We start from the raw sequence: 11,278 nt of genomic DNA, 5'->3' as shown, positions 1-11,278 counted from the left end.
ATATATATATATATATATATATGAGTAAAGTGAATATACCTAACAACCTTATATAAGCTTAGGTATCTAACTCCATAATACTACATCGGTTTGTATCATATTTACATTGTAATTGTCTAAGGTTCTTAAACTTCAACCTCATAACTTGATTACTTCCAAAATCTTTGGACTTTCAACAATATATTTCTTTTACATCACGTCTTTCTATCGAATACCACCTGATGGGCTTCATATCCTACCGCTACAAATGAAAGGATGTAGGAGAAATATAATGATGAATTTCCAATTTTTTTTTGAAGTAAATCAAGTTTGGGGATGAAGTTTAAGAACCTTGGATGATTGCAATGAAAATTTAATGCAAAATGATGTAGTTTGATGAGGTTAGGTACCTAAGCTTATAGAAGGATGTTAGGTATATTCACTTTACCCTATATATATATATATATATATATATATATATATATATATATATATATATATATATATATATATATATATATATATATATATATCGTCCTTTAATTTTAACATTTTATCGGAACATCGATGCTCTTAAAAAAAATCAATAGTTGAAATGAGCCCTGATTCAGTGATTTGTGGCAAATGACAACCCATGATCCGCTGGAGTCATGGGAATCCGAACCCAATAAAAAAAATCTACACTTCGGAATATTTTACTCGCTTTTTAACTTCTAGGGCGGGAGATAACTCGCAAAATCGAATCACTCTCATATGCCAAACTAGCCTTGCATTTCACCAATCGAATCCTTTCCTCTTGGTGCGCTCAATCTCACATCTACTTTTCTGTTTCCCTTTCTCTAAATTTTCCATGTAAATTCCTCATTTTGCATTTCCCTTTCGCTTTATTGCAACCTTTTGGAGCTATATCTTGTTGTGCACATGCAAAGATCGTTGTTTCCAGTCCGGGTTTTCAATCCTTAAACCCTGTTTTATAAATCAGATCCTATTTTTGCATCTCTTTCGTTGATGTAAACTGTGATTTAAATTTCTCGATACTTGCACGGTTTTAGAAGTTCGAACAATTTAGTTTTACACTTGATTGTAGTTTTCTAGAGAATCACGATCGAGGAACAAACTTCGTAGAGGAACTAGGGCTAAAGGGTAGATTTGAAAAAAAAAAAAAGTTGAGTAATTTGCATGTTGTTGGAGATTAGCAGTTTAACGGTGGTTATTTTTGTGGCAAAGAGTTGTTGATGTTTACCTCAAAATATCATGCTATTATTATTGTATTGCTTTATGTTCTCTGATTTGAATTTTGTCAAGTAACAGTGTTTTTCATAAACTGCAGGTTGTAAAAGCTAGATATCGATATACACAATGGGTTACATAGGTGGCCATGGCATCAATGCACTGCATAGATACAAGTACAGTGGAGTTGATCACTCTTATCTCGCAAAATATGTCCTGCAACCTTTCTGGACTCGATTTGTTACTTTTTTCCCTCTTTGGATGCCGTAAGTAACACTGTAGCACCCAACTTTTATTTGTGTATTTTTCCTACAACACAACTGTTAATGATTTATTATATAATTACATTTATTAGTTCTATTGGAGATGAAGTCCTGGTTCATGTATGCATTTCTGATACAAACCCATTGTTTTTTGTTTTCTTGCATGTTGTGTTGTGGACACCTCAGGCCTAATATGGTAAACATGCCTTTTCAATCACAATATAAAGAATTCTCCCTTCATTTCCTTCACTAAAACTTATGTTTCTTGTTTCAGATTACACTCATGGGATTCATGTTCTTGCTCATATCTGCAGTGCTTGGTTATGTGAGTGAATGAGTTTGATCATTTTTTACTACATGACATCTTACCTACTCTTGATTTTGTATTCTCATGTTCATTATGGCTATATGACATATTTATGAGGCCATTTCTATACATTAGTGAGAGTTTTCAGTCTTATTGGCATACTTATCCTTCCTATTTTGGCTTAAAATGTATGTCACATTTACTTAAACAGATATATTCACCACATTTGGACTCTGCTCCACCAAGATGGGTTCATTTTGCCCATGGACTACTTCTCTTCTTGTATCAGGTTTCTTTTAGATATATCAACCTCAGAGTCAGTTGTTATAACTTTTGGTATAAATGCTCATTGATTTACTTCCAATCTTCTCAATCTTTATACTAGACCTTTGATGCTGTTGATGGAAAACAAGCTAGAAGGACAAGTTCTTCCAGCCCATTAGGAGAACTTTTTGATCATGGATGTGATGCACTTGCATGTGCTGTATGTTCTCTTTAATCCTCAATTCTTCTACTCCTTTCTTAAATGATATTTTTCAGTTTATAATTTCTTGATTTTGTAATTCAGCTAGAGGCTCTGGCTTTTGGGAGCACTGCTATGTGTGGAAGAAATACATTTTGGTTTTGGGTGATTTCAGCTGTTCCTTTTTATGGTGCCACATGGGAACAGTAAGTAGTCATCTTTTCCATTTTATATCATTTTTTAAGAGACTGCTGACGTGTAATGCTGATCCATGCTCCAGTTATTTCACCAACACCTTAATCCTTCCAGCAGTAAATGGGCCTACAGAGGGTCTCATGCTTATATATGTGGCACATTTCTTTACAGCTATTGTTGGTATGTAGTGTAACATTTTTCTTTTTATCCAATATTAAATAAATTATTTGCTTAAATAATTGAATCATTAGATACATCATAATTTCAGGTGCACAGTGGTGGGCTCAGAGTTTTGGAGAGTCCATTCCCCTCTTAAGTTGGGTTCCATATATAAATGGTAAAATAATTTTTGATCTCTAAACTTTAAAGTAAGTAACATCATAGAGTATAAATTTTTGATCATATTTTTGTATTGTACAGGAATCCCTACGTATGGAGCTGTTTTGTTGTTTATGATTGCTTTTGCTGTTATACCTACTGTCACATTCAAGTAATTAAATCTCTTCATTTCATCATAGAACAATAGTTTATTTTGATCTGTAAAGTCCAAAGTAATATCAATATATAAAAATTAACACAGGAAAATACCCTAATTTTGATATTACTTGCTCTATGTTTTTACAGTGTTCAGAATGTTTATAAGGTTGTGCAGTCTAGAAAAGGAAGCATGATAAATGCCTTGGCTATGGTAATCATTTGCTTTCGTGCATTCTATTGTTTTTATTAATTTTTAAGAGGCTTATTGTTTTTTTTTTTATTTAAATGATAGCTTGTCCCATTCTTTGTGCTATTGGTAGTAGTTATTCTCTGGTATAAACCTCCTCTTTATATCTTACTTTCTTTTTTCTTTAAAGTCTCGGGTTTGGGTTATTTATATTATTATTATTAATTTATTGTTTTCAGGGATTGTATGTCTCCATCTAATTTAATCGACAACTACCCACATATGGTGGTGATGGGAACTGGACTAGCTTTTGGATTCCTTGTGGTGATTATTACTACTAAATAAATGGAACTCATTTTTTCTTTTAATCAAATTCTGATTTCTGAATAAAAATAAGAATTTTTATTTGTATTTTTGTTGGCAGGGAAGGATGATATTGGCTCACTTGTGTGATGAACCCAAGGGATTGAAAACAAGCATGTGCATGGTATATTCTTCTTATTTTCTGTATATAATTTCAGCAAATCAGATGAATTTCAATAATTTGATTTGTGTTATATTTTTTGTTGTTAATTTGTAGTCCTTGCTTTATCTCCCACTTGGAATTGCAAATACAATCACTGCAGGGTTAAATGAAGGGTATGTACTATGTAGTCATTTGGCTCAAAAGTAAAAATCATAATTTTTTTTTCTTGAAAAATCAAGAACCCCGTCACTTTTTATTTGTACTAATTATTGATGATTTTTTATTTATTTATTTGTGGCAGAATTCCATTGGTTGATGAGAAATGGGTTCTTCTTGGTTTCTGTATATACACAGGTATGGTGGTTGTCTTCATCATTTGAACCCCTTGCAGTAATTCTCTAATGATTTTACAGGAATGGAAAATTTTATACATATTGTGGAAAAATAAATGCAAAAAAACCATTGTCTTGTTTCATCATACTTATTATATATCCACTTGTTTTTTTTTTGTGATCTTTTGCAGCTGCACTGTATCTGCACTTTGCCACGTCAGTTATTCATGAAATAACAACAGCTCTTGGAATTTACTGCTTTAGGTAACAAAACCTCCATTTTTGTACTTTTATCCATTTTAATTGTTGACTTTTTGACGCTAATCATTATGGATATGACTAAAATTATCAGAATCACAAAGAAGGAGGCTTGAGACATGTTCATCATGAAACTCACACGTGGGAATGGTGCCTTGAAGATCCTTATGTCTTTGTTTGTAACCATAACATATCATGTCCTATCTTACAAATGTAGTGTAGCATTTAGATGCAGACTTTTTACTTCTTTTTTACTTTATCTTAATGCGGTTTATTTGTTTTTCTTTTTAGAAATTTTAATTATAATTAGCTTATAGGGTTTCTTTATGTGTTTTTTAATATCATATTTCTCTTCTCATCTCATCTCTTGGACTATTGTTCCTTAATTTGGATTCTGTGTTCTCTAAAGTTTATCGAACCCAAACTGAAAACTGGAAACAGTTAAAAAACCAGAACATGATAAAATCTCGAAGAATTGATTTACAAATATTATGAAATTGATGTGATGTTCTTTATTAGTAAACGATCAGGGAGTCTTTCCAACCACCATAATTTCCTTTTCATGGTTTGGATAACTTGTAAAAGCACATCATATGTATTAAATGTAGGATGATAAATATTATTCTACTATACTTATAAAGTAGACATTGTTTCTATTACCATAATCATTTGAAACTTCTATGTTTTTTTATTTTTCTTTATAATAGTGATTCAAAAATATCTAATAAAACCTACAAAACTTTTCATTAGCATTTAATTAACAACTACTCCTCATAGTTTTTTAACTTATGATATTTAATGGTTCTTATGAAACCAATTGATTAACATTGAGATATATATAGTTTAGAATGGTTTAAAGAGTTATGTAAGTATAATTTTTTTTTTATTGATGGAAAACATAAATAATAATAAAGAGGAAGATGACGGTGAAAAGGAAATGTGAAAAACGAGATAATACAACACACATAGACATTAATTTCTATGTTATTCAATTGATCTCATTGTGATGCGATATTATATTATAATAAAAGGTTAGTTGCACAAAATGTTCAAAACTTTGGTTACGATTGTTTAAGATAACAACTTAGACCATCTCTAACCTTATATATTTTTTATATTATATTTTACACCAAAAAGAATATTTTTTACTATATATTTTTTTTTAATTTATATAGATTTGTTAAACACATACTTCACCTACATATTTATGTATATTTTTTTATAATAACTTTATAAAATATATTAATTACAAAACTATAACCAAATTAATCATTCATATATTATTAATTCAATTAAATGTTATTTTATTAAACTGACATTTGTTAATGAAAAATGTTACATAAGTTCAAAACATTAAGTTAAGTTTTATATTTATGACTAATTAATATCAATTTAATATATATAACGTGTAAATTTAAATTAAGTTTTATAATTATAATTAATTAATATCAATTTAATATACAATTAAAATTAAATAACAATAAAAGAGACTAAAAGTGACATAATTTTTGCATCGGTTCATCAAATTTGATGTTATACTATTCATTTACACAAAAATGACATATAAATGGAGTGATGTTTACCAAATGACTTATAGCCTATTGGTATCATGAGTTGATGAAAATATAGCCAAATGTTGAGGGTTCAAGTCATTTTCATTTTTATTTAATCTTGTAATCCACGTTTGACTGTAATTAATAAACTTAATGCTAACTTATAAATCATCTATGACCAAAATAAAAGATTTAAAGTCTATTTTTTGCTTGCCTTAAAATTTTGTTTTGATAGTTTAGGAACGGGCCTTTGAAAGTTTTAAGAAAAACTCGTATAAGAGGAAAAACTTTGTTGAGAGTTGAGACTACCAACAAAAAACTTTTATTAAGTGATCTTATAGAAAATCTCTGTCTTCTTTGCCTTAATCGCTCCAAAAATAATATTGTTTCAGGAAGATCAAAAAGCTCAAAATACTACAATGACAACCATATCTAAACCTTTATTTGAACTACATGTTATCCGCCTACATGAGTCTTTCCTCAATCTAATAATGATTAGAAATGTCAATATACCACCATCTCGGTTTCCAAATATTTTTGTCCGACATATCTTTAGTTATTTTGTTCAAAGAGAGTTTCACGGATAAAGAGGGTAAAAATGTTTATCTAAAATTAAAAAAATGATAATATATCGACTTCACATGGTACGTATCATTGTATATAATATCGTCAAAATAAGTAATGACATGTTTCGTTTAGCTTTGTGTGATACTTTATTAAATTGTAGTCACTTGGAGAGTTGGAGGCAAATGAATCAATGTCATGATGCATGTGGACAGCATTATCACCACATCACTTCACTTCTAATACAAGTCCCCTCTGCATCTTCCACTTTTCACTTTTACGCCATATTCCACACACAAAAAGCCATAACCACCACCCATCCCCCATCATGCATATCCATTCTCCACCTTTCCCATTTACAATTTACAACAGTACACACATAAAATACATGTAGAACATATACTTAAATAAAACAAAAACATAATACAAAGTCACAAAAGATCTTAATATATACATGAAAAAAAAAATCCATCCTTCGGAAGTGTTAATCAACACCTAATACCTTTTAAAGAAAGGTGCGATGGTGTATTATTGAAGTTCACTTTCTTAAACCATCATACGACTGATCAAAACCCACCAATGCAAATTACCCTATAAATTTTCACTCTTTCATCCAACATTATACCCCATGTCCCCATGGATATAACCATGTTCCCTAAAATCACACTTTTTGTCGCTACTTTCATCTTCTATTCCACCATCAACCAACCATCGTTGGTTTTTGGCTCAGACCCCGATCCACTTCAAGACTACTGTTTACCCTCGCCTCACACCCACCTCTGCAAAAACTCCTCATCCATCACCGTTGACGACTTCGTCTTCTCCGGCATAAAACATCCCGGAAACTTCACCAACAAATTCTCCGGGGTGCCTGTCTCCTCCACCGTGTTCCCGGCGCTCAACACGCTCGGAATGTCGCTTGTCAGAGCTGACTTTCAGGTCGGTGGGATTAACGCCCCCCATTATCATCCTCGAGCCACGGAGGTGGCGTATGTACTTGAAGGGAAGCTTTATTCTGGATTCGTCGACACAGGGAACAAATTGTTTGCGAAGGTGATTGAGAAAGGAGAGGTGATGGTTTTCCCTAGGGGAGTGTTGCATTTTCAGATGAACATTGGGGATTCGCCGGCCACCGTTCTTGGGAGCTTTGACAGCCAGAATCCAGGGTCGGTGAAGCTTCCGGCTGCCTTGTTTGGATCCGATATTGACTCAGAGTTGTTGGAGAAGGCGTTTGGATTGAAGAGTAAAGAGATCTCCAAGTTGAAGAAGAGATTTGGGATTAAAAAAGAAGAGTAGGTATAAGGTATGAGTTTGAGCAATGTTTCTTATTCTTTAATTACATTTTTTCTTTAATATTTGAATAAATAGAATGGAGGATTACTGATGTAAGTTTAAGGAATGTTAATTTTGTTAGAATGTTTCATAATATAGATTCTTGATTTAAATGTCTAAAATCTTGAGACAAGTTCAAGCTCAATGGATTCCAAATGACTACGAATTAACGATTTTCCACGCCTTTAAACGTGTTAATGAGTTAGAAAGACGGATCAAGGATGATTTGGTACACAACACAAATAATTGATCAGATATGATAATTACCGAAAACAATTACAGATTGTAATTTTTTATCTGTCGAATTATATTAAAAATAGTAAAAAGGTAGAATTAAAAAAAAAAAAAAAAAAAAAAAAAAAAAAAACAATTGCATAAAGATAAACAAAAATTGGAAAATTTAACCAATAAATTTAGTTAGACTTTTAGTTTTCATTTCCTATGAACAAATCAATTAAACGAGTGTTTCAGGTACCTTCTCTCCAGTTGGTTATGAATTTAAATTGTTTAAAGATTTTAACCATGAAAAATCCACTTTTGTAAAATAACCATTACTTGGGAAACCCTTTAGAGAAACAAAAAAACTCTACGAGGAAATGACATGGTGGTGGAGGAAAAGACAAAAATAAAATTTACAGAAAGTTACAAATTGTTTAATTAAAATAATACAAGATGTTTCAATGAAGAACAACTATTCATTAGAGGAGTACTTTTGAAGAATAGATATACATAGTACATTTCTGCGGAATGATGCACCCTCTGCATAATTAAAATTTTATAATTTTTTTTTGTATTTTTTCCCCACCATGTCATTTCCTCGTAGAGTTTTCTTGTTCCTCAGGACTTCCACAAATGTCTGATTAGGTGGTCACTTTTTTGACCGTTGAAATGCAAGATTCGTTTATTTTATTTTATTTTATTTTTTTCTTTTTCTTACCTATATATACACATATCAACTTAACTTTTTTTTCACAACACAATTTTCTCTATCTCTCAAGTAATGTGTGTGGTTTTTTTTTTTTTTAAATGTCATGTGTGTGGTTTTTTTTTTTTTTGGTAACACAATGTACTGTCTTTTTTTTTTTTTTTTATAATTTTCAAGTAATGAAGAATTATGCTTTTTTTTTTATTAAAATAGAAGTTATATTAAATTAAAATAGTTAAAAAAAGAAGTTTTATTAAATTAAAATACTTAAAAAAAACAAAAAAAATAAAAGAAATGAAAAGTGTGGTACCACACCCTTGGTGTGGCAAGAAACCACACTTGAGTGGTAAAAAATGACATGACGCTGATGTGGCGGGGGAGTGAGTGCGGTTTCGGTAGCACCACTCCCTCCAGCCTAATAATTTCAACTTTAAAAAACTTTTTTCTGTAGATGCTACAATGTTAATAATGGTTAATAAGATTTTATATGCAATGAAATTCTAATGAATAGACTTAGAAATTGAGACGACATAATAAATAAATAATCTTATTCATTATAGTGTACTTGATTGCTTCATAGGTCGTCAGTTTACAATTTGTCGATTCGATTTCTCCCATTTTGTTGCAACTGCCTTCTTTATGAACGACAATAATTATATGTGTTACCTTTTCTTCCTAAAATTTGGAACTTTGAATTTAGTTCTTCTCACATTTGTAATTATTTTTTCTTAAAAATAGACTAGAAATTATATACTAATATTACACGGTCTATAAAACTTTTGGGGCTTGGATGGTCGTTCATATCGTCCATTATCTGGACCGGGCCTGCTCGCAAGCTATACAAGGATGATCTGCTACTTCTGAAAATATTTGAACAAATCACACATAAAAGAAAGGGCAAACTAACACCTCTACTAACCAAAATAAGTATAGTACGGACATATTTAATCTTATTCTCAAAGCTAAAATAATAATTTTCGTTGGAGGACATCGATTCCACCTAGTAAGAAAAACCTCATTTAACAAATTCACCGGTGTTATCACGTAGAACCGGCTATATATATATATATATATATATATATATATATATATATATATATATATATATATATATATATATATATATATATATTATCCTTTTTTAGCTATAGCTCATTTGTATCGGCTTCTTGCTAAAATTATTTTAATATATAATGAACCATTACAAAAAAGCTTTGAATTATATGGTCCCTAATAGGATATATGTAACGACCCAAAATTCATAAGTAAAAATTTCATTTTTAAATTCATCAATCCAAACATCACATGTCTCGAAATCATCAGAAATACAAACTATCACAAAATATCATAGTAAAAGAGATTATAAATGCGTACATCATGAGGGGGAGGATGTTGTGCCATCACGTGGGACAATTTTTTTTTGTACCGGAAGTACCTAAAACCAAAAACATATTTGTTAGCACAAAGCTTAGTGAGTTTCCCCAAAATACCACACATTCATACACATAAATATAACAACACGTGGCTGTGTCAGGTCCGTAGAAACCACCGAGTCCAGATTAACGCCAAGCATATATTATACGATAACATCAACAATAGTCACATAAATGCATACATTTTACACATACAAAACAATGGGTCGACCTTGGTGCCTTCGACCCACTAATGTTGTAAGAAGACTCACCTCTAACTGAAGATAACTGAATCGTACACTCGAGTTGCTACTGTCATGGATCCTCACAGTAATTATAACCCAATAATAACCTTAATCAATAATCGGGATTAATCCATAAACGAAGGTCTAATTCATCATTTATCTATCTAAGGGAAAAAAGACCATTTTTCCCTTCTCATTCATGACTCAACTAGTCAAGGCCCAAAACCCCTAATGGTTCGCGACCTAAAAATGGCCCAAGTGGGTTTCCTGGTAGTACGCCCAACGTACTACCTATTACGCCCCGCATATAACTCTTGATGCGGAAGGATTATAGGGCAACGACCCAGTACACGCAACGTGCTAAAGGTTACGCCCGGCATACTCTTCAAAATTCTAGACCTTTTATTAAGGTTTTAATGCTTTAAAACTTAACGTCCAAACTTCAGATCTAACTCCAATAAACATCTAAAATCATAAAGTTGTAACCTTTATGCCTTTGCATGGCAAAAGGAAGCTTAATCCCAAAACCTTAACTTCTAACATCACCAAAAACATATAACTCATACATGGATGAGAGGAAAGGTCCAAGCTTGCATTTTTATGACACTATACACCCTAAAACGTCTTAAAGGATAACTCAAAAGCTATGGAGTATTCCATACTCATAAAGATCAAGGTTTTGGGATAAAAGAACATAAATCTAGGCTTAAACAAGATCTATCAAAGCAATCATCAAGATTTGAACTTAATACCTCCTGAAGATGAACAAAGATGAGAAGAATGTGGATCCAACTTTAAGGACCTACGCTTGACGTACCCATCTCGTACACCTAACGCATGGACCAATTTTGCAATCTTTTAAGGAATCAATGCTAAAATGAAAATACATGGAACACTGGTGTTACATTATAGCCTAGCCTATAACTATGTATACCCTTCTTACGTCGAACTAAGTATATATCGAACTAGGTATATATCGAACCAGTCATATACCAAACCAAGTAAATACCGGACCAAGCACATACCGAACCATATAGGCGATAACGAACAAAGTATGAGGATACGTCACAACAGTATCGCAGTGCATGGG

At 31.7% G+C, this 11,278-nt stretch overlaps 2 protein-coding genes across 3 annotated transcripts; both read left to right on the top strand.

Moving 5' to 3' along the window:
* The first annotated feature begins 593 nt into the window (after positions 1-593).
* LOC145088099 (choline/ethanolaminephosphotransferase 1-like) lies at positions 594-4,520 on the top strand. 2 transcript variants are annotated; one of them, XM_079026309.1, is made up of 18 exons: positions 594-778; positions 1,310-1,475; positions 1,659-1,668; positions 1,747-1,797; positions 1,991-2,068; positions 2,165-2,263; positions 2,348-2,448; positions 2,523-2,617; positions 2,706-2,774; positions 2,858-2,927; positions 3,062-3,125; positions 3,207-3,247; positions 3,341-3,425; positions 3,526-3,588; positions 3,682-3,740; positions 3,869-3,921; positions 4,091-4,163; positions 4,252-4,520. In XM_079026309.1, the coding sequence occupies exons 2-18, from the start codon at positions 1,339-1,341 to the stop codon at positions 4,271-4,273; spliced, it is 1,170 nt and encodes a 389-aa protein (XP_078882435.1). In that variant the 5' UTR covers positions 594-778; positions 1,310-1,338; the 3' UTR covers positions 4,274-4,520. The 2 variants fall into 2 exon arrangements, with proteins under 2 accessions (XP_078882435.1, XP_078882434.1); XM_079026308.1 differs by lacking the exons at positions 594-778; positions 1,310-1,475 and having other exon boundaries at positions 1,646-1,668.
* Positions 4,521-6,762: 2,242 nt separating this feature from the next.
* On the top strand, positions 6,763-7,719 carry LOC145088098 (germin-like protein subfamily 3 member 2). Its single transcript, XM_079026307.1, has one exon. The coding sequence runs from the start codon at positions 6,911-6,913 to the stop codon at positions 7,568-7,570; it is 660 nt and encodes a 219-aa protein (XP_078882433.1). The 5' UTR covers positions 6,763-6,910; the 3' UTR covers positions 7,571-7,719.
* Positions 7,720-11,278: the final 3,559 nt, after the last annotated feature.

Source organism: Lactuca serriola, chromosome 2, assembly GCF_051521515.1.
Source record: "Lactuca serriola cultivar US96UC23 chromosome 2, Lser_US96UC23_V15, whole genome shotgun sequence".
In the NCBI taxonomy this organism is placed as follows: Eukaryota; Viridiplantae; Streptophyta; class Magnoliopsida; order Asterales; family Asteraceae; genus Lactuca; species Lactuca serriola.
This window is presented reverse-complemented; position numbering and strand designations above follow the sequence as displayed.